General features: G+C 48.5%; 2 protein-coding genes across 51 annotated transcripts; one reads left to right on the forward strand and one right to left on the reverse strand.

Annotated features, from left to right (window-relative positions):
- The first annotated feature begins 361 nt into the window (after positions 1 to 361).
- Cyt-b5-r (Cytochrome b5-related) lies at positions 362 to 3,241 on the forward strand. Its single transcript, XM_066284568.1, has 6 exons — positions 362 to 501; positions 919 to 1,052; positions 1,107 to 1,498; positions 2,017 to 2,205; positions 2,255 to 2,479; positions 2,633 to 3,241. Exons 1-6 carry the CDS (start codon positions 426 to 428, stop codon positions 2,925 to 2,927), a joined length of 1,311 nt encoding a protein of 436 aa, XP_066140665.1. The 5' UTR covers positions 362 to 425; the 3' UTR covers positions 2,928 to 3,241.
- On the reverse strand, positions 2,947 to 23,387 carry Mhc (myosin heavy chain). Of its 50 annotated transcripts, XM_066284554.1 has the most exons (25): positions 23,148 to 23,283; positions 20,699 to 20,960; positions 20,239 to 20,382; positions 19,660 to 19,816; positions 19,568 to 19,595; positions 19,267 to 19,465; positions 19,145 to 19,208; positions 18,985 to 19,083; positions 18,040 to 18,143; positions 17,089 to 17,226; positions 16,769 to 17,038; positions 15,121 to 15,291; positions 13,240 to 13,419; positions 13,033 to 13,180; positions 12,915 to 12,967; positions 11,627 to 11,832; positions 11,138 to 11,255; positions 9,481 to 9,744; positions 8,347 to 8,556; positions 7,084 to 7,970; positions 6,359 to 6,437; positions 5,004 to 6,179; positions 4,040 to 4,945; positions 3,665 to 3,725; positions 2,947 to 3,444 (listed from the first exon to the last, which is right to left on the reverse strand). In XM_066284554.1, exons 2-24 carry the CDS (start codon positions 20,900 to 20,902, stop codon positions 3,681 to 3,683), a joined length of 5,850 nt encoding a protein of 1,949 aa, XP_066140651.1. In that variant the 5' UTR covers positions 20,903 to 20,960; positions 23,148 to 23,283; the 3' UTR covers positions 2,947 to 3,444; positions 3,665 to 3,680. The 50 variants fall into 50 exon arrangements, with proteins under 50 accessions (XP_066140651.1, XP_066140601.1, XP_066140623.1 ...); XM_066284504.1 differs by lacking the exon at positions 3,665 to 3,725 and having other exon boundaries at positions 23,272 to 23,387; XM_066284526.1 differs by lacking the exons at positions 3,665 to 3,725; positions 11,138 to 11,255; positions 12,915 to 12,967; positions 15,121 to 15,291; positions 18,040 to 18,143 and adding exons at positions 10,756 to 10,873; positions 12,675 to 12,727; positions 14,414 to 14,584; positions 17,420 to 17,523.

The raw sequence follows: 23,387 nt of genomic DNA on the forward strand, positions 1-23,387 counted from the left end.
GAGTTTATTATGATGCGCTCGTTGGTGGAAAATTGTAAAAAATATCTGTGGCTACTTCCGAGAACGACTGCAATAAATTATTTCCGACGACCGAACGTTTCACTTTTTTGCAATTTTGCATATTTTATTGATAGTCTCGACCTATTAAAACATCAATTTCCATTATACCAAGCACGATATTTCAATAACGACGATAGGAAATAGTCAATGTTTCGCATTTGACCCCCACAAATTAGCTCGATAACTGTAATCAGTCCGTTCCAAACATTCAATGTAGTTACATCTGAACTTCGGTTACATGTGTCATATGTGCTTGGTGCTCATTTATTTACGTTAATGTAAAGCGAAAAATAAGACGTTCATTAAGGTGGATACTTGTTAGGTGCAATTAGTTGCATTGATAGCAGACTCGTGTCATATACGTAATGAGCGCAAATAAAGTATTTTCATCAAGTATAGGATTAAAGTATCCGAAGTTGAGAGACCATCCTCTACATTCCGGTAAGTTTTTGCATTCTTAAGTAGGATTTAGATAGCACACGCACTTAAAACACCGATTTAGATGGAGATTTTGATAACTTAGCAAATCTGGCTAATTTGGTGAATTTATAACGGGCGAATCTGGGCAATTTGGCGAATGGCAATTTCGCTAACTATAAGCCAACGCAAGCCGCCTGAACTAACGAAGAACTTATTTGTCATCAGAAAAGGCATTTAATGTTTCATTAGCGGGGATCTGATTAAAGAAAAGTGGTAACCTGTAAAGTGTTTATTTCTCGGGAAAAACTCTCAGTACCGCGGGGAAGAAATTAAAAAAATTATTTTGAGTTTTGCACGATCGAGGAAGAGTGCTCTTTCGGAAATAGCTTTATCTTGGCGCGATTGGGGAATGAACTCGCGAATTTCCATCCGTTTCAGTTCAGGCCTGGCTGAAGGACAAATATGCCGACGACGGAGCCGAGGGCTATTGGCGCATCCACGATAACTTATACGACCTGAGCGACTTCATTCAAATACACCCGGGAGGCCCGGACTGGATCAAACTTACGAAGGCACCATCAACGTTTCTCTTCTCATTCATCACCACGTAATTCGGCACTTTGCAGGGCACTGACATAACCGAAGTCTTCGAATCGCATCACCTCACTTCCAAGGCGGAAACCCTCCTCCCGAAATTATTCCTTAAAAAAGCGTCGCTTCCCAGAAACTCCCCTTTCACGTTCCACGAACGGGGCTTTTACAAGACTCTGAAAGGCAGGATCGCGAAGAAGGTGGAGGAGCTCCCAGCTAACCCATCAAAACGGAGCAAATTAATCACAGATATAATTTTCGCTTCTTATGTCAGCACTTTCCTGTTGGCGGTGCGTTTCCAAAGCTTTTTGGTTGGGGCGGTTGCAGGAGTGTTCTTGGCGTTGCTGGCAGTGGCGGCCCACAACTTCTTCCACCAACGGGACAATTTCCGGAGGTTTTACTTTGATTTTTCCATGATGAGCTCCAAGTAAGTAGCGGGGTAAAGGGCTTTCAGTAACATTATCCGAGAATCCGCATCTCTGATCGTTGGAACGTTGCTACGCTAAATAATGCCCTGAACGCAACTGGCGCTCGTTAATCTCGACACCTGTCAAATTGTTTGAACGATTGCGCAATTTTCAACTGACAGTGTCAATCTCAAAAGAGACTACGTTGCAAGATTTATTATTTTCCAAAAATTACTTTTTCTCTAAGTGTTAAGCCCGGCACTTCTGGGAGCGTCCTCGTATGTCCCGAGAGTCCAAGTGAGCGAAAACCAAACGCAAACAAGCATTTATTTGCGCAATACGCACCGGGTGCCCCATGTAGACAAGCGGCGCAACTTGGCAACGTCGCCCCGCTGAAAAACACCCAATCGGAAAGATCGTAATCGATCGTGACTCACCTTCCACGTATTAAGGGGCAGCTCGCATGCGCTCTGAGTCAAAACTGCGTCACGAGTCGGGTCATTCTGGAATTCGACGTAACGTACTCGTTTTTCTGTAGAGAGTGGAGGGTCAGTCACGTGCTCAGCCATCACATGTACACCAACACCGTGAACGATTTGGAAATATCGGTGGTGGAACCGTTCCTGCAGTACCTCCCTGGACGGAAGAATGTCTTGTTTCGCTACGGCTCCTGGGTTTACTCCCCCGTGCTGTACGCCCTGATATTTATATCCCAATACCTCAAAACGTAAGTTATGCCTGCTTCATTAGAACGGGGAGGTATTTGCGACCGTTAGCTTAGGGATGCACCTGTACACCTCCGAACGGCCGTGGGTGCCATGGTCCGCCTTGCTGCCTCTGACTGTCCCGCTGCTGTCGTGGATGGTTACAGGCCAGACTCTGTGGGTTTGTCTTCAGATCTTCGCTTGGGTAATTGTGGTGGGCAGCACGCATTTCGGGATCGTGGGCTTAAATGCGGCCCACCATCATCCAGACATATTTCACGACGGAGATGCCGTTAGGTGAGTTTAGGCAGAATCGAAGGTCCGCCGGCGATTCGGGGAATTTGTGGATTGGAGATGGTCGAAATTGAATTGACTCGGACTGACTCGGACTGACCCGGACTCGGACGAACGTTTCCTCGCACCGCCCCTTGCACGAATATTGTGCTGTAGGGCCAACCACGAAATGGATTGGGGCGTCTTCCAGATGGACGCCGTAATGGACAGAAAGGACATCACCGGCTCCCATTTTCTGGTGCTGACGAATTTCGGCGACCACGCCCTGCATCACCTGTTCCCCACCGTGGACCACGGAGTTCTGGCGCATTTGTACCCGATTTTCCTGGAAACATGCGAGGAATTTGGAGTGGACTGGAGACTGGTCACGCAGCTGGATTTGGTGAAAGGGCAGTTCGCCCAGCTGGCCAAGGTGGTGCCTAAGTCGGAGCGGGCCAAATCGGGCTCGTAGCGACGAATAAAAGTCCAAATAAAAGAACGATATAATTTGTTTATTTGGTGCCTTATATCATACAACATATCCACACATACAATAAGTTAAAATAACCTGGACTTTTTACAAAATACATGGATTTAACGTGTCATTTCCGAGAATCACGGAGACCAAAGGCTTCTTGTGATGGAAATACGTGTCTCTTTTACCACCTCCCGTCTCCGCCTTCTCCCATATAAAAAACACTATGTAATGAAACAACGGAATCATACTTTTAAATCGAGAAAAAAAAAGGCGAAACGAAACGGAAAGAATAAAGAAATAAAAAATAACGGTAAGTAACAATAATTAAAAATTATCATATTAAATTACACTCGCGGCCAGTGAACATCGATCGAATTTGCCGCGCTCAGAGTTCGTTTTTGTTTAAATCTAACAACACAGCGCCTTAATAAGTTTAGAACTCACTATCGGGGGCGAGGTCGAACCTTGGGGGGAACAGACCGCCATCTCCCAATTGTGGGCGCTGCCTTGGCTGAAAAACAAATCAGATTATAGGAGAGAAGCACCAACGATCAGGGGACACAAGCACGAGGGCTCGCTCGGGTGTACGAGAGCCCTCGACAGAAGCAAATACGTTACTGTAGAGGGACGTTCATACATTAAAAAAAAAAAAAAAAAAATACAAAAAAAATACAAATTACAGAGAAAGACAAGGGGGGGAGGGGGGGTTGAACTCTCTCTCTCTCACTTACGGTGATTAGTTACCGCTTATTCCATCAATATAGCTGGTAAGCGGGGCTTATTTGCTTGCGGCTTGAATCGAGAAAAAAACAGCGATAAGGTCAATTTGCGCAATTGTGTTTAGAGTATTGAGAGTGTGAGTGGAGCTCAAAGAGTGTAATCCGCGCAGTCTAGAAAACATTCTGCAGTTTGGCAACACGGACGGTGCCTCCGGAGCTGACGTCACTCCACAGGCGGCCGCTCCGAGTTGACAGAGGCGACGGCCATTTTGTTGGAGCGAGTGAGCGTTAGGAATTAAGGGGCTTCTCTAATCCAAATTTTTGAGTTTCGTGGTGTTTTCATAATATTTGTGGTAACAATTGTCTGGGAAGTGGAATTTGACTTACCGCAGGGCTCTGTCCCCTGGCTGAAGATCCGGCACGTCCCTTCGCGCGGAATTTGGCAATGGCCTGTTCGGCGAGGTCCGCGCGTTCCTCTGCTTCCTCCAGCTCTTGTTGCGCCTTGCGGAATTTGGCCAAGTTCAAAGCGGCGATTTCTTCGGCCTCCTCGATCTGCCTCTTGTAGGTCTTGATCTTCTGTTGCAGCTTGTCGACCAGGTCTTGCATGCGCTCGTGGTTCTTCCTGTCTTCCTCAGCCTGGAAGCTCAACTCCTTGATGCGACGCTCTGATTTCCTCAAGTTCTTTTGCGCGTCGGCGTGTCTCCTCTGCTCGCCGTCCAACTCGTTCTCGAGCTCTCTCACCCTCTGTTCGAGCTTGGCGATGGCCTTCTTGCCGCCCTTGAGGGCGTTGGCCTCGGCCTCATCGAGACGCACTTGCAAGTCTTTGATTTGAGTTTCGAGGGCCTTGCGCAGTTTCTCTTGGGTCTGGGCGTGGTCCTGTTCGGCACGCAATTCGTCGGCGAGACGGGCAGCGTCTACCATGGCTTTCTTGGCCTTCTCTTCGGAGTTCTTGGCCTCGTTCAGGAGCTCGTCGAGGTCGGAATGCAGGGTCTGCAGCTCGGTCTCCAATTTCCTCTTGGCGGCCGACATGGAGGCGTTTTGGGCGGCCAGGTCGTTGAGCTGTTCGTGGGCGTCGCCCAGTTCTTGTTCCGCCTGGCGGCGGGCGCGATCGGCTTGTTCCAGGAGGGTGCGCGATTCTTCCAGTTCGTTCTGGAGGGCGTTGGCGCGACGCTCGGAGATGCCCAATTGTTCGCGGGCCTCATCGCGCGCGCGCTGTTCTTCTTCGAGGGCTTGTTGGGTGTCTTTGAGCTGTTGTTGGTAGCGTTTGATGGTCTTCTGGGCCTCGGCGTTAGCCTGAAAAAAGCGAACGACGCGATTTATGTGAACGCTCGGTGTCAGCGTGAGAACCTACCTTGTTAGCGTGGTCCAAAGCAATTTCCAATTCGTTGATGTCGGCTTCCAACTTCTTCTTCATGCGAAGGGCCTCGGCTTTGCCCTTGGCTTCGGCCTCGAGGGAGGCTTGCATAGAGTCCAGGGCGCGTTGGTGGTTCTTCCTGGTGTTCTCGAATTCCTCCTCTTTCTCTTGGATGCGCCTGTCGATTTCTTGGCGCACTTGAGACAGCTCAAGCTGGCTCCTGAGAACCTTGTTCTCTTCCTGTTCGAGGGCGGCTTCGGCTTCCTCGAGGGCGGCTTGAAGCTCGTCTTTCTCGGCTTCCAAGCGCTTCCTTGCCTTTTCGATTTCGTGAATGTTACGGCCACCTTCGCCGATTTGGTCCAAGAGGTCCTTGACCTCGTCGGCGAGGTTCTTGTTCTCACGACGGACGGCTTCCAATTGCTCTTGTCCTTCTTCGTAAGCCCCCTTGAGCCTGAACAGTTCGGTGGAGTAGTTGCGGCATTCCTTTTGACTGGCATCGAGTTCGGCGGCCAGATCGTCAACCTTGAGTTTCCACTCTCCGATGATCTTGTCAAAGGCCTTCTGTTTCTTTTCAGCGGCATTGGCGATGGCGTTAGCACGGTCAACTTCAAGTTGCAGGTCCTCGACTTCAGTGGCGAGACGTTGTTTGGTCTTTTCGAGGGCCACCACCTTCTGGTTGAGGGATTCGATGGTTTCCTCAGCTTCGGCGAGACGGGCCTGGAGCTTCCTCTTGGCCTCTTCGAGCTCCTCGGAGCGAGCTACGCCCTCAGATTCGTATTTCTGGCGCCAGAGCTGAGCGTCAGCATTGGCCTTGCTGAGCTGGCGTTGGATGTCAGCCTTGGCTTCGGCCTCTTCCTCGACTTGTTCGCGGATGTTGTCCAAGTCGTGTTCCAAGTTGCGGAATTTGCCCAATAAAGTGGCGCGTTCGCGGCTTTCTTCGTCGGCCAACCTCTTGGTGTCTTCCAATTGGGTGGTCAGGGACACCTTGATCTTGCTGAGTTGGGAGACTTGCGACTCGGCCTCTTCCAGCTGCCTGAGCAGGTCAGAGTTCTCGATGGACAGCTTCTTCTTCGCGGCGTCGAAGTCGTTGAGAGTGCGGTTGGTCTCGTCGAGCTTTCCTTGGACATCGTTGAGTTGCTGTCCTAGTTGTTTGGACACCTTTTCGATGGCGGCCTAGAATTTCGTTCGCGTTTAGCGGCATTTTCAAGGTTTAATGTGAGCACATGAAGCGAGACATTAGAGTGGTATTAGCTCTGGCAAAGACAATAGAGTTAACAACGGGAAAACTGAGAAAAGAAGCGGCCTCGTGGTTATGTTGAGCTCAAACTGCTGATGGTGACCCTTTATAGTACCTTTTCGTTGGCCAAGTGGTCGACAGAGGCGCGGAGGTCGTTAAGTTCGCCGAAGTACTGAGCCTTTTCTTTCTCAGCCCTGGGGGACAAGACAGAAAACCACGTTTAACCGACAGAGACACACATTTTGGTTATTCAGGTTTACACTACAATAATGAGACTCAGACTGTCAAACGACAATGACACAGGGGAGGGGGGACAGACACCAAAAAGACCCATCTGGGTACCTTTTCGCGTCCAACTTGGTCCACCGCAGCCCTGGTTTGTTGCAGCTCCTGGTAAATGCTGGCGCGGTCTCTCTCAGCCCTAAATTTCACGTTTCGTTTAAATTAAATCCCCAAACGGGGGAAAAACTCGAGGCGAGGAACTAAAATGGGGGTACCACACATCCGTCCAGCACTCAAAAAATGCAAATGGGCCGGTTGCACGGCATGGCCCCGCGACAGACGCATGGGACGGAATTTTGGAGCCACTGTCCCATGCATCTTTCATCCGATAACGTTGGCGGATGACGGATGCACGGGACCAGGGTTCGTTAGCTGATATATTTTATTATTTCCGATGGTCCCCGTATAAAGAGCGCGAGTTAATTTCGACGCTTTTACGGGGGGATGTCGGAAATAGTTAACGACAAGAAATCGAATAATACTGGGCGATTCGCTAGATTTTACTCAATTTCCATCAATGTTATCCGGGAAGTGGTCATCTTCCGGAACGTCACTTACTTGGCTTTGAGCTTGTTCAGCTGGTCGATTTGTTCACCCATTTCGGACACGGCATCGTTGTGCTTCTTGCGCAAGTTGGCCAAAGTTCCCTCGTGTTGGATGTTGGCCTCTTCCAGGTCGCGGCGCAGCTTGGCGAGCTCGGCTTCCCTCTTCTTGTTCAGCTCAATCTGAGCAGAAGTGGCTCCGCCGGCCTCTTCCAGACGCTCTCCCAGTTCTTCCAGTTCGCGAGCGAGGTCGGCGCGTTGCTTCTCGGCCTTGGCTCTAGCCTGCCTCTCGGCCTCAACTTCCTCTTCCAGCTCTTCGATGCGGGCCTGCAGTTCCTTGATCTGTTTCTGGGTCTTTCCTACAACGGATTGTTCGTCTTCGAGTTTGGCGGTCAGAGAGGAGATCTCCTTGTCCTTGCGTTGGATGGTCTGTTCAAGTTCTTTCTTGTTCCTCTCCAAGTCGGCGACGGCCTCCTGGGTGAGTTTCAGGTCGCCCTCGACCTTCCTCTTCGATTTCTCGACGTCTCCGCGCAACTTCTTCTCGCGCTCCAGAGAGTCCTCCAGCTCGTCCAGGGTCTGCTCGAGCTTGGCCTTCACTTTGTTCAAGTGGTTGACCTTGTCTTCGGCCGCCTGTAGTTCCTCGGAGATCTTCTGGTTGTTCTCGCCGCCGATCTTCTTCTCCTTGTTCAGCTTGTTGATGAGTTCGTCTTGGTGGGCGATCTCGTCGTTCAAGTTCCTGATCTGGTGGTCCTTGGTCGCCTTGTCCTGCTCGGATTTCTGCAGGTTAAGCTCCAAGTCCTCGATGTCCTTTTTGTACCCGGAGATCTCCTGTTCCAGTTTCTTCTTCTGCTGCATCAGCTGGTTGCGGGCGTCCTCCTCTTGGCTGAGACGGTCTTGGGTTTCCTAAAAAGGGGGTCAGTAATTGAACCGCCCGTAATGTGGGTTAATTAAGTGCATTTTTATTGGATGCGATCCAATAAGGTGTTTTTGGTGGATTTTAATGATTGCTAATCGCCGGATTTGAAGTGCTGCCAAAAATTATTAATGTCTAATGAAAGACGCCACTGACAGGGCTTAAGCGAAGGTGCTTAAGTCGGATAAATGCGTAGACTTGTTTATCTCTTGCTGGGATTGGAAAATATACATAAGAGATCAAGTTTTCCAACTGAACAAACAAGCTAAATTTAAAAATCGGCGTGTCCGACCGATTCGTTTGAACTGCCGCGATTTACGGCCCACAGAAATTTCCAGGGGGGCTGGCTCGTTCGAGCGGACTTACCGACAGCTGAGACTCGAGATCGCTCTTCTGGGCCTGCAGCTTGTTGGCCCGTTCGGTGGTTTCCGACAGAGACCCCTTCTCGCCCTCGAGGGTGGCCAAAAGGTCGGTCTTCTCCGTCAGCAACTTGGCGTAGAGACCCTCCAGCTCCTTCTTGGCCTTGGCCTCGCGCTCGTACGCCTCCTGGGCCTTGGCGGCTTTCTCTTCCAGTTTCTGGAAAACCGATTCCTTTTCTAAAATCTGTCGTTCCAGGGCGACCATTCGCGGGTCGATTTCGGGGGATTTCCGCGGGGACGTGTCACTCGCGGCGGACGTGCGCGGCGCTTCGGGGACCTCGCCCTCCGAGGGCTTCGAGGATCTCTTCTTCTTCTGAGTCCTGACCTCGGCGTCGGCGGGGCTTCCCTGCAGGGATTTCTCGTTTACGGCCACGGAAGCCATCTCGTTTTCAATCAAGTACCGACCGGGGGGGGCTGCGTGGAGGCGAAAGATCGGGGATCGGCGGAAGACTGACCGAGATTCGCGGATTTAACACGGTCTTATGGCAGGATATTCTCGACCACGCCCACGGCTAGATGAAAGATTATGAAAATATGCATGGTTGACGGAAATAGCAGGCAGGCAGGGGGATCAATTTTAAATTTAGAAGATTCTTTAATGTGGGACAGGTGATTTGATCGGGACCGTCGAAATGTTGTTTGGAGTATCGTAAACACCTCGGTATCCGATCAAGGAGACCGACCGGTAAGGTCCGCGATTAAGTGTCGCATGCGCGCACGCGGTCGCGCTTATTTTTAGTCAAATGTGCGAAATTTGAGTGGCCGAATTGGAAAGGAAGAAGGTCGAAGTGCAGCTCAAGAATGGATAAATTTAGATGCGAAATATTATTACGCGAAATTAGTCATGAATTTTTTGCTCGGTGCGTCACGACGCCGATAAATCTTCGTCCGAGAGGCGATTTAACTCTCAAACGTTTTCGATTTTTATTTTTAGGAAATTCGCGATGCGCGAAGAAACGCGTACCCGACGATATTTCGAGCGGGACTCACTGCGGGACTCACTGCGGGACTCAACGATTAGTCAGAAGAAGTTATTTCGAGGCCCCGATTGCATCGTGCACGACCTCAAATGGCCACTTACAGCGATCTCATCTTCGATGCGGGTGACGTTGAGTAGAGGCTTGACTCTCTGCCACAATTTGTACCAGGGCCAGGTCCTGAGCTTGAGGTACTTCCTCAAGTTCCTCTGGCACACTTGGAGGGCCAGACGTTGCTCCTGCAGCTTCTTGAATTCCTTCCTGGAGAGGTAGCCTCTGACCCAGGATTGCATCCAGGTGACGATTTTGCCCAGACGCTCGTCACGCAATTCTTCCATCTGACCCAGGACGCCGGCACGGAAGAAGACCTGTGTGGTTGACGGGGGGGAAACTTGTCAGTTTTGAACGTCGGGGGTGAATTTGAAATGAGTCTGAAGCGGCTTTGGTTTATCTTGAGGTTGTGCTTTAGGCGTGACCGTTAGTTGAGCACTCAAACGAAGCGGTACCGAATTAAAATGGAAAAAAATAATGATCAAGAAGCTCTGAAATGGTTCCCCCGGGTTTCTAAATGCGACCATCAATGCGGTCTTGCTTCATGGAAGCATGGAGGTTTGTCGGGCCTTGCGTGGGACTCGGCTGGGGAGCAAGAAGTCGGTTGCACCGACCCAGATTCTCCCGTTGTGCCCGAGTTACCACGGGCGGCACGCGACGTCCCGCCGACTCCGTGCTAGTGCACCTGGACAGTCTCCGGAACGTGGCAAGTTGGGGCTCTATCGTTGTGCGAAAATCGAAAAACTCGTGCCACCGCTCGCCGGGAACCGAGGGCATTGACGGTGCCCGACGGAGGACACCTTGTGGGGCCATCCGCAGTTCCAGGGCGAAACCGATTGTTCCCGACGCCACTGCTCCCTATCCCGAGAGGACCGGGGAGTTGCGGTCCCCTCCGCCAACCTATCGGCGGCCCCATTCAGAGCTCCTTGATGATGCTTCTTCTTTTAAGCAAAATTTGGCGGTTTAGTTACAGGAAAAGAGGCGGCAAAATTAGGTTGTTGATAAGCAACGGCAGAGCAATCGATAACACCGGGTGGTGGTAGGCGTCGGGACCGACCAGAGGGATTGCCAAGTTTGCCGATTGTCTCCGACTCCAAGGTGGAAAAGTGAAAATCCATCTGGACTCGCACGAGTTTCACGTCATCGCTCTCGTTCACCGAAATTCCTCGCACGCAATTAAAATTCCGCGGTGCTTCACGCAATCGTGAAATTGAACTCTTTTCCAGGAAAATCGGTCTCGCCAAAACGTAATTTTAGCCTGGAAATCGGGTCAACTTCTGATTGGCAATCCCCTTCGAGTCGGTCCAAGAGCAGCTGGACCACTGTACCTTGGTTTTACCCAGACGGTATTGCTCTTTGTCTAAAGCGATATGGTCCAAGATAACTTCGGCCGCTTTTTCTGCTGTGGGGGCCTCCTTGACCAAACTTGCAGCCAGAATTTTGTATCTGATTCATGCAAGATGAGTCGCACATTAACAACAATTAACACTTACATATAAAGACTACAGTCACCGATTTCAGTACTGCTCGGGACTGCAGAGGGGGAGAGGGGGGGTGGGGCGTGGGGATGTTGGTGAACATTTTCAGAAGTCCCAAGATAGTCTAAAATTACTGGGACTACTGTAACCTATGGCCTGTCTTCACGGCGATATATAGGGAGGACAACAAAACCAAACACTTATAGAAAGAGACAAAAATAACAGACGGGACCTTGGTGTGACCGAGACGGTACAGATCGGCATCAAGGCCGGTGGCCGACAAAATGACTTCGGCGCACTTCTTGGGGTCGCTTTCTTTGGATGCTTCAGTGGGGTTCAAGATTTTATAACTAGACAGAGACAAACACGACATTAAATTAACGATTGACACTGGGAAGGAGCGATAAACGACTACAAGGCCTGGACACAAGACAAAGACGAGGGCACAGTCTTGCCTTGGTGTGTCCAACTCTGTAGCTATCAGGGTCTAAACCGATCTCCTCCAAACACTTCCTAGCTGCCTCCTTGGCCTCCTTTTCAGCGGCCATGGTGGCCGGAGCTAAGATCATGTAGCTAGACCATGGAGAAACGTTGTAGGTACAAACGCTTAAACCCTCTGAGGGCCAACAGATCAAAGTACCGTTAACTTTATCGTCAGGAAGACTACGATCCTGGCCGATAAACCTGTACTCTGCCCGTCGGGCACCTAAAGTTCACTCACCGGAGCTTGAAGTCAGGGTAGACCATTCTGTTGGGGAAACCTTTCCTGCAGATACGGATACCTTCAAGTACACCGTTACAGGTCAGCTGGTGCATGACCAAGTGGGAGTCGATGAGTCCGGGCTGCTTCAATTCATTGGGAATGATACAACGGACGAAGTGAGGCTGGGTGGCCCTCAAGGTGGACATCAAGTTGTTCAGTTGTTCCTAAGGAATCGAGTTGATTGGTCAGATTTCGGGCGTCAAAGACACGCGAGTATGCTGGTTACAGATTTGTGAGGGGTTTGGTCAGTGGCTGAAATCGAGTCTGACCGCTGGTCAGATTCTTGGTTTCCGCGGAAATCGGCTCTGCACGAAAACAATACATCTTTAGGCGTGATTTTCAGTTTCGCAACGGCGATTTCTCTGCGCGCACCGCCATGCCTGCGTCACTTCAGTTCGCCGTTGCGTCACGAACATCATGGCGAAGAGAGAAAAGACTGTCGCGACGTTGCCATTATTTAAGTTCACGATGCCACCACCGACTAAACGGATTTAATGTTGAAATAGCAACACTGCGGTTAGCAAGAATTCCCATCGAACCTGTAACCAGAGGGGTGAGTGGTGTTACTTGTTTAGTTTTCTGGGTTAGAACTGGCCGGCTAAAGCAGTAAGGAGCTTTAGTACCTATCTGAATTAGTGATTAAACATGAGGACGACTGTGGTCTGCAGTACTGTGTTAAAATAAACCATTTTATTGGCTTTTAAGTAATTTGTTTTCGTAAAGTAAACCGATGGTGTTAGGAACAGGATCTGTGCAGGGCCCTTATAGAGGGCTCAGACAAATAACTCATTGATATGATACCAATCACAAAACAAGGCAGAACGTATCCTTTATGCCTTGGGTTGATACGTGAATAAATCAAACATTAACGGTTACTTTTCTATGGTGTCCTAGAAAATAACCATAACAAATGGTAGTAAAAAAACCAACCGTTCCCCTGTGTATAGATTTTGGAACAATTTCGTATTACGTGAATGAAAGTGGGGACATCCATGTTGGAACGTACCTTGTAGGCTGAGGACACAGTGGCGAAACCACCGCCCTTCTTTCCGCGACCACCTATAACACATGCAAGAGTTACAGCATCTAGTTTTATTAAGCGCGTATAAAAGGAGGGGAATTACCGAGCGCGCCTTTTAAGGCTCGCTTGAGCCCTAAAAGGGCGGACTTTGCTTCGCAATAGAGGTAAAGTTATTTAGGTGAATAGCTCTGAGCTCAGCGACAGCAGAGATATCAGAGAAATTACCCTGTACATAGCAGATACGGTCTGGAAGGCAGAACCCTTGGTTCTCTTGGCACCTAAGTATCACAAATTTTAATTCGAGTTTTCTGGGAAGTTTACGGTCTTAAAGAGGGAGATTTACCTTTGGCGTCGCCGCCGCCGGACTGTCCGGGATGGTCGGCGAAGATCTCCACCAAAAGCTTGTTGGTGCCCTTCTTGAATAAGTCGACAACCGTGTCGTTCAGAGGGTCCTTGTTCTTTTCCAACCAGCCGGTGATGTTGTATGGTACCTGGGATAAAGCTCGATTAGCTTCGGAGAAGCCCAAGGACTTTCCGACCCGGAACTTACATTACCGGCGTAATGGCCCAGGGTGAAGTGGGCGGCTTGCTGGCCAGGCTTTGGCGGTTTGGGCTTCTGGAAGTTGGGAGACTTGCCCAAATGGTTGGTGTTCAGTTTCTCAACGAAGGTCTGATCGGTAGCTTTGGGGAACATAGATTCTTCTTCAAGGATGGACAAGATGCCCATGGGCTACATCGGGGGAAAATTCAGTGAGGCCTTGTCTCGCTTGTGGAGACTTCTGTCGGGCGTCCGCCCTCGAGACAGTCTTCACGGAGGCAAATTATGTTATGAGGCAGAAAGCAAGTTTTACAGTACCTTCGGTGCTGAAGCTGCGCTAGTTTGTGTCACTGTGCATAGACTAGAATCATTTAAACTAAACGGTGTCTCAAATTGTTTTTTAACTACTCAAACTACGGAAAAGAGGTACTTCAAACGTCCAAGCAATTGGTACCTTCTCAATCAAATCAATGCAAGGCTGAAGGTCCAGGCCGAAATCTATGAACTTCCAGCCAATGCCCTCAATGAGGTATTGCTCTTGTTCCAGGATGAACATGTGATGGTTATAGAACTGTTGCAGCTTTTCGTTCGAATAGTTTATACACAGTTGATTAAAGCCGTTATACTGGAAAATGGACGGTTAGCACAAGGGTTTTAGTCTATTGGTTCGTCGATTAGGATCTGACGTCAGCATTAACCTCAGATCCCCGGGTTAGTTACAGTTAATCGGCTACGTTAGTCACTGATTTGTAGCTTGTCAGGGGGGGGGGGGGGGGGGGCTAAAAGTTCAAAATTTAGTTTGTAGAGGGATGAATGTGGAGCTTCAGTTCGGTGTGCGCACTCAAGGGGTGGTTCATCTGGACTGGGGAAAAAAACCCTCAAAAGTGCCCGAAAGTCAAGCACGGCAACATCGCCTCAGAGCGCCATATGACGTCATGCAAACAAAAGGCCGGCGCAATGTTGCCTCTACCAGTTTTGACTGTCGGCCATGAACCACCCGCCAGTACCGCTCCAGTTAAGTTATTAATGTGAGAAAACTGGGAGTTGTAAGACAAAACGGGGCTGCCTATTAATCAAAATAAAAACTATCAAAAAAACTAGAGAAAAGGGGGGTTTTAGTTGGAGATTGTTTATGTGGAACTTTGCGGTACTTTGAGAGGAAGCACTGAAGGTAGTGCCCTAATACCTTCTCTATAAGTTCGATACAGGCAGCCAAGTCCATACCAAAATCAATGAAAGCCCATTCGATACCTTCCCGTTGGTATTCTTCTTGTTCGAGTACGAACATGTGATGGTTAAAGAATTGTTGTAACTTTTCATTGGTAAAGTTGATGCAAAGTTGCTCAAAGCTGTTGAACTATACATATAAAACAAACAAACATATAAACTCGGGCGTTCCTTAGTGCTCGTGTGCCCTGTACATTGGGTGGAGTCGACTAGGAAACTTACGGCAACATATACATATAACTACAAATAAGGTTTAAATTGGGCAGGTCCAAGACCGGATTAGTGTCGGAACGTGGATCATGCGCAACACTGCCCGTCTGATTCAACTTGGCCCTGAGGGGCCGATCGAGGCCGGAGTCAGTGATCGCCCACGGAACACCCTCGCGTTGGTATTCCCGTTGGTCGAATGCGAACGTGTGGCGATTAGAGAACAGCGACAACTTTTCGTCGGTCAAGTTGATGCAAAGCTGCTCAAAGCTGTTGAACTGCAGCGGGAGCGTAACATGTAACTACTGCGGTCTCGTTAGTGTCCCGCGGGCCCGGTGAGGGCTCTGGGAGCCACTAGGAGACCTAACTACTGCATACAACATATAAACAGAGGGGTTTCTGCGGCTCAAACAGGAAGCACATTGAGATCTTGCGCGGCTCGCCAGGCGTCTCAATTACCTTTTCGATCAACTCAATGCAGGCGGCCAAATCAAGACCGAAATCAATGAAAGTCCACTGAATACCTTCTTGTTGGTATTCTTCTTGTTCGAGTACGAACATGTGATGGTTAAAGAATTGTTGCAACTTTTCGTTGGTAAAGTTGATGCAAAGTTGCTCAAAGCTGTTGAACTGGTGGTGTAAACAAACATTTAAACTATGTGTAGGCAACTCGCAATCCATGTACAGTAGGTGGAGTTACAGAAAGTGTACCTATTAGAGTATTTAAGGGTGATTGGCCCGGGTATCCTGCAAGGCCAATAACGGGGGATTCTATCCACAAAGCGACAACAACAGCCTCCGGGGGATGGATTACCTTTTCGATCAACTCAATACAAGCAGCCAAATCCATGCCAAAATCTATAAACACCCAATCAATGCCCTCGGCCTTGTACTCCTCTTGCTCGAGCACGAACATGTGGTGATTGAAGAATTGTTGCAGTTTCTCGTTCGTAAAGTTGATACAGAGTTGCTCAAAACCGTTGAACTACGCACACAAAAACCCACATGAGACTGGGGGGGGACATCCCGAGGGGGTGATTCGGGACCGCGACGCTCGAACAGTCACACATACACACACGTGAGACATTCACAGGGGCGAGTTACCTTCTCGATTAGCTCAATGCAAGCGGCCAAGTCCATACCGAAATCTATGAACACCCAGTCGATACCCTCGATCTTGTACTCTTCCTGCTCGAGCACGAACATGTGATGGTTAAAGAACTGCTGCAGTTTCTCGTTGGTGAAGTTAATGCACAACTGCTCGAACCCGTTGTACTGAGAGTCTTTAAGTTAGTGTCTTTTTGGCACAGAGGTGTTAGGGGGCACCAATCAAATTTAGCATTCCACCTTACCTCGCGACGCGCAGCCGTAGAGAGAAAGAGCATTAAGAGTGAGTGTTAGAAGCGACAGTCAAGCTAACCTTCTCGATAAGTTCGATGCAAGCGGCCAAGTCCATGCCGAAATCGATGAACACCCACGTAATACCTTCCCTGGTATATTCTTCCTGTTCCAGGACGAACATGTGGTGGTTGAAGAATTGCTGCAGCTTCTCGTTAGTAAAGTTAATGCAAAGCTGCTCGAAGCCGTTATACTGAGTTAGGCAGAAGAAGTGAAAATTAGCTATTTGATTTGCCGTTCGGGAAGATCCTCCACTTATCAGACGTTTCGGAGCGTCCAGGCCGCCGCCATTGTGACGTCGCGCCCATTGCGCTCTTAAGAGAGTCCAATATGGCGGCCAGACAAAAGACGGTTGCGCGGTTGCCGTTTTTTTTTCTTTCAAGAAACGTGATTGGAATGGAGAAATTTCCCTTTGTGGTATTAAAAAGAGACGCTCGCGCCCTCAACGTCAACCTCATTCACGCCTTTATACACCCGTTCATCCCTTACAATAAGGCCCCACCTATGAACTGCTAGAGAGAATCGTTAGAGTATAATACATCCAGGCCAAGCATCTAGCTCCAAGACCTGTTAGACCATGAATTGATGTTCGTTGGAGCTAAACGCGAAGCAACTAACTATAAATTTCCACCATGTACAGGATCATCGAAGATTTAATCTAACCAGAATCGAATGGGGGGGATTCTCACCCCTGTTCGAGAAAACTTACGTCGAAGATTTCAAAGCCGGCGATATCCAGTACACCAATGAAGTGCTGTCTCTTTTGCTTGGTGTCCAGAGTCTCGTTACATTTCTTCACCAGGTACTTGAACAGCCTGTCGAACATAGCCTTGGACATAGCGCCCACGGAGTAGGCTACTTGGTTCACGTTCCTACCCTGGGTCACGAACTCGTTACCGACCTTGATCCTTGGCTTGACCAGGGCAGTGTATAAGGCCTGGGCTTCGACGCCCAACAGTTTGGCCACCTTCTCACCTTCCTGCGAGCGAATGTCCTGAGTGAAGAACACAGAGTGCCGACGCAACGTACCTCAGTGCCGTCGGCTTCGGCCTGTTCTTCACGGCCCCTCTGCTTGAACTTCAGAGTGCCCATGTGCATGACGGAAGCGGTGATCTTGTAGATGTCGTTCTTCTCCTCTTGGGTGAAACCCAAGATGTCGAAAGCTTGCTACACAGTGGAAGATTATTTTAAAGTGCGCAGATCAGACTTGGGGCGCAGCTACATGGAAATTACGTGGACGACGCACTTTACAAGCGTTAAGTGACGGTCACAACAAGTGGTAGATTTGGGTGAAAAATTGGACTTTTACAAACATTTATGGGACGAGTACAGAAACGTGACAAAGACGAGCAGAACTTACGTCAGTTAAACCAATTTCTTCACCGTCGTCTACCCCGTTAATGGTAATTTTACCCTGAGAAACGCTGTTATAGTCATAGATATCGTTGGACAAAAAGCACATGTCTGTCGAGGAGAAGAGAAAACGGCGTTAAATTACTGAGAATAAATTTATGCGGAATGGAGTGACATAAAGGATTCTCAAGGTAAAAGTCTCCTCTGATGTGCCATGATGGACCGGCGCTACAGCTGTGAACGTCTGCGCTACAGGTGCTCAACAATAACAGAGGGAATATCTACTGGGTGCTCAAGGAGGCTGGCATATCTCGGGAACAGCTAATCGCAGTGTATCAATAAATACCAGTTAACGCAAGGAGGCTCAATGGCCACCCAGTAGCTACGTTCTCGTATTACTATCAAAATCCCTCTTGATGAACCCCAAGAAAGGTATTGTTGAGGAACCTGAAAGTGGTACCGTTGCTACACATTAAAAACAGAAAGTTCTATACAACCAACGAGTTAAGCCAAAGTTAAATGGTACCACCCAAATGCTCTTGAAAGCGGCAATAAAGCGTATGAAATCACCCTACTAAGGTTACCTCACATTGCCTAGTGAGTGAAGGTGGTTAGTAAAGAACTTACATCCGTAAGGGTACATTCTTCCGCATCGTCCACAGATGGGATTTTAGTTTTTCCCTGGGACACAAAGTTGTAATCCATAATGTTATTGGATAACAAACATTGTTCTAGAATACAAAGGGATAGGATCAATACACACGACAAAGGGTTTCGATGAGAGTCTAAGATCTACGGCCCCTTTTTGGGCGGGTGTAAGTCAACGGGTCATGTGCTTAAGCACCCATTCTACTAGAGCAGGGGGGGGGAGTCAGCTTTGCGAGTATCGCAGCTATCCAATAGCCGACACTCGCGAAAGGGTCAACAAGCACAAAAAAGGGCTTGGGGATAGGCTGATCGACTCATCCCCTCTTACATCTGTCAATCTACACTCTTCGGCATCATCTACATTGGGGATGGTAGTTTTGCCCTGGGCGACGAAGTTGTAATCCATGATGTTATTGGACAAAATACACATGTCTAGAGAACACGAGCACATAATGATTTTGGGTGTTTGGGATTCTCATAAGAAGGGGACGATTTTAGTGTACGTTGTAGTTCAGTTCACACCTCCAGTGTGTTTGGGGTGCTTTCATGGGGTATTTCATGGTAGATCATAGGGCATGGTAGGTAGGCCAAATCGAGAAAAGTCTCGTAAGACACGAAGGCTGATCAAGCGATTGATGGGCCCTCAGCCTTAGCTTTAGGGGATTATTGATAGCGACGCCTGCGGTAGGCTTAATTCGGGATTTGAGGAAGTCCCGGGTCGAAGCGCGAAAACTCCCCGCGTTTATTTTTCGTAAGTCGGACACGCATTCCCTGCAGATTTGATATTTAGCCTTAGACACGTGGACCGAAATTAGGACGGTCCAGGGTGAATCAACATCCCCTCAGTCCTTCCTTGTCCGTGATCAGGGTCGCGCGGATTTGGCCTGCCTATGATAAGGGTAGGGAACACTTTGTATAACGTACCCTTAAGTCCTGCTACAGCTCCAGACATGATCTGGTAGAAAATGTGGTAAGAACGTTCCAGGGATTGTTGGGAGATGACACGAGCCTTCTCCAGCAGATCTAGCGTCATTCAAAGGATCATTAGCCTTTCCAAGCTTGTACAATTAAAAATAGGACTTACAAGTTTCGATATCAGCACCAGCCAGTTTTCCGGTTGGCCCGAAGTGGATACGGATGAATTTACCCTATTTACCAGAGTGAGGCTCATTGAGCGGTTTGTGACGAGAGCATGAGGTAACTTACGAAACGGGAGGAGTTGTCGTTACGCACGGTCTTAGCGTTACCGAAGGCTTCAAGTACGGGATTGGTCTGGACGACTTGATCTTCCAGAGTTCCCTTCTTCTGCTGCTCTTCGGTTGGTTTCTTGGTGGAGGCACCGACGGTAGCGAAGTAGGCAATTACCTTCTTCGTGTTTTCAGTTTTTCCGGCACCAGACTCACCACTGGGGGGAAAAGAGCGGTTTTATAAAGGGGGAAGATGCCGAGTGGCACGAAGTCACTGCACACTGATTTCCGTTAGAAATTGCAGTTGATTTGATACTTACGTAATCAACATAGATTGATTCTCGTGGTCTGTAAGCAAAGAAAGAGCCCACTTTAGCCCGCAGGAATATCAACAATCAAACTCGGCACTTACTGGTCAACATGTTCACGTAGGCCCCGTCAGAAATGGCGAAGATATGGGGTGGCACCTCATTACGCCTCTTACCACGGTACAGCTTGGCGCAACGGTTGGTGTATACGGGGAAGCGCTTGTAAGGATTAATGGCGACGCAGAAGAGTCCAGAGTATGTCTGTAAGAACGGTCAGCAACGGTTAAAATCGCAGCTAGCGGGGGGAGTTTTATCATAAAAACAACGTTGCCAGTTACGTTGATGGTAACGGAACGTTAAGCGGCTGAGACGGTACCAACAACGTTAAAGGTAGTGGTACACAAGATGAAGAAGAAAAATGAGTTAGAACTGGAAAGAACATAGACCGTAAACTAAACCAATCGAGCACCATCTCTTCCTAAGTCTCATGGGTCGAGATGGTGCCGCTTAACACTGGAGAGATTGTTAGCACAGCGCGGCAATAACTTTCGGCATCTGGACAAAATGGTGAAAGTATTGCCGCAAGAAAAAAAAACCAAACACGTCAATCAGTCTTGGTCGGTGTATTGCCGATGTTCCCAAGAAGTCCTGGAGGTCCCCGGACCGGACACAAGAGCACTTACGTAAATAAGCTTGGCATAATAACGTTGTTTCAAGTTGTGCAATACGGAAGCGTCATTGAGATATGTCAAGTTGGACATATCCTCGCATTTTTCGTACTTGGGAGGGTTTACTTGGGAGACCTGCTCTTTCTTGAAGTTCTTTTCCTAGATGGCCGGAGAAAAACCGAAGTTAGTAGGGAAGCGAACGGTACTTACGTAGATGAGTCTAGCGTAGTAGCGCTGTTTCAGGTTGTGCAATACTGCCGCATCGTTTAGATAGGTCAAATCGGCCATATCTTCGACTTTTTCGTATTTGGGAGGGTTCACTTGGTACACTTGGTCTTTTTTGAATGGCTTTTCCTAAATTACTCAAATCCCATTGATTATGTTGGCTCATTTGTGCGTACGTGTGCATATACATATATATACGAGTTTTGCTTACGTCTCTGTGAGAACAAGGATTTACTCAACAATGTATTACCTCTCCTCCGGGGACGCCAACCGAGACCAGGTCACCTTTGGTGCCCCTGATTTCACCCAGCACGAAACCCTCCTTCTCGTCCGGGACCCAGCAAGATTTTTTGGCATCGTAGGGCTTGGTCTGATCTATACGTTTCTGTTCCAAGGAGACGAAGAGGTATGGGGTGGGATCTTCATCCTCCTGGTTCGCTGGTGGCTTCGGCATTTTGGCGGACGGTTACGAAGGGGCTATCGAGACACGTATAAACAGCCCTAGAGCCTTCCTGGAAGAAACGCCAGGCCTTAATACCGCACCAGAGTAATGTCTAGTGGATGCGAGCGATTAAACACACGTAGGGAATCGCTGAAGGGTTAAGTTTATTCCGGTTATTGAGTTCAGGTTTGCTGGGGTAAAGGAGTAACGGACCGGAACGTGTGCCCTACATAGTGCCCCTTTGAAGAAAGTCTATTTTCGAATTGTCAATGAAGTCCCCGATTCGGATTCTGACTTATTGAGAATCACGCGATCGAAATTTATTATTAAAGTGCGCATCGTACTCTCCGAAGTTATGCGTAAATTCGTATTTTGTTGTGTTTTTTTGATTTTAAGGTCTGAAATGCTGAATTGGATCGTTTTTATTTCTTTTATCTCATCCGAACAGCTCAATGTCTAAAGTTCTGCCCACAGGCATCGTCGCGAGCAAGCGGCACCGAGCTGTTCACTTCCCAGTTGAAAAAAGTTGATTTTTTCTCAACAGGTCACAGTGTATTTTTCACAAGATTTTTTTTCGGAAAATTCAAAGCAAACTGGTGTTGAACTTGCAGCATCCTTGGCACGGGCCAAGCAATGAAGCACCGGGCCACGCAGCCGTTTGCGTGGCCCGGTGCGTCAACTTATGAAAATATGCCAAGCAAAAACGAATCCAGCCCAACCTGTATGGCTAACCATTAAAGACGAGGTTAGAAACAGTTAATTGCACAGATTAACCCAAATTCCAATGACTCCTAGAGTGTTGCGCCACGTTTATTAAGGCCGTTCAAACGCGCTCTAAATTTTCCACCTTTTTACGTCATGCAAGCTCTGCGTTTGGCTCCACAAGGCCGAGTTCCATGAAGCGCCTTTTAGTTACGATATTGACATGGCCAGTTGAGGAAGTTTTCCAACGATTATGGACGCACGCATTGTGCGTTGTCTTAACGTTCCGACCTCCTTAATTTCGACTAACAAGTGACGTTTGCTATTCATTAAGCGAGTTCAAACGCGACGAAGCGCACTTGCAGTAGGTATCGCGAGTTTCACTAGAAGTGGGGGCTGTACTAGAGAAATCAGCCTCACGCCAAGTGCTCAGAGTAAAATCGCTTCCGACTTAGTGGGAATAGTTGAATGGTACTGCGTCACAGCAGTGAAGCTGGCGTTGCGCTCCAACGCCCTTAGTTACTTCACAGGAATGCAGACGAGGGCGGATTAAGGCCGTTCGAATGCAGTGCTCGCGATGGAAAATTCACGTTATTTGCTTTCGTCAGTTGCACAATCTGTGAATCACGAGAGCGCTTGTTTAAGGTCACGTCGCGGCCTCCTTAAGGTGGACGTAAATAAATTGATGATCCACCACTGCCCGCCCAAACCGAACCACATCGGTCACCCCACATTAAAATGAAATTATTTGGTTCTTTAAAGTTAACCAGTCATTGACCTTTCGGCTAAATTTAGAGGAACAATTGAACCGTAAGTACGCAATCTATCATACCCACGCAATGTCAAACGATTCGGTTTTCGCTTGCGTCATTATGCAACATGAAGCCAGAACGCCCGCGGGATATTCGAGAACGACGTCACATGAATCATCTCAACGACATTGACATTTGACGGGCCGAAAATAGCGCACAATAATCCGGCTATTTTCGCAGTCGGGCCGAAAATAGAATCGGCACAATTAACGGCACGTCACCCTTGTAAGGTGTGACAGGAACATTCGGAAAATCCAAAATGGCCGCGCGCACATACCGCGGTGCGTTCTATTCGCGGCCGTACTATTCCTGGCACGTTGCGCAATTGTTTTCCTGATGGAAATTCAGAGGAATTCGGAACGTGTTATGGCACCGAACACGTAACCGAACGGGGTTCATTCATGTTAGTGTGTGGTTAATTTCGAGATTGGGGCTGTTAAATTGGGTTTTAGAGGGTATTCGCATTAGTTGTGACGTCACGTTGGAATCGGATGTCAGTCGCGGCACTGCAATTGGACATTTGCAAGTGTCATACTAGCGGAAATTGCGTCGGCGACGCTTCTACATATATAGACCATGCTGCTACTCATGCTTATTAGGGTTATGAACTAGTGACCATAGGCCCTATAAACTAGAAGGTTCGACATTGAAACATGACCACAGACCACTGGTTGATTGCGATTAATCCAATGATAGCACACATAAATCACATCAGGGCTAGTATGACACTGTCAAACGCTCACTTAAGATCACTCGAAGCACTATCTAGAGGGCACTAATGGGCACAGTCCCTTCAGGGCGACGTAACGCTGTATGTTGTGTGAATGTGGGTTAAACACGGGTGGTGCGGACACAGTTGACACTTACGTTCGGAAAGGCAGTCTGGACAGGTTTTCGGTGGTTACAAGACATATAAATGTCTGATACCAGATCCCGAAATGTAACGCCGATGCCGATTGGCGGTCCGGCTCGGCCAATGGCCA

The sequence above is a fragment of the Euwallacea fornicatus genome, chromosome 7, assembly GCF_040115645.1.
Source record: "Euwallacea fornicatus isolate EFF26 chromosome 7, ASM4011564v1, whole genome shotgun sequence".
NCBI classification, from domain to species: Eukaryota; Metazoa; Arthropoda; class Insecta; order Coleoptera; family Curculionidae; genus Euwallacea; species Euwallacea fornicatus.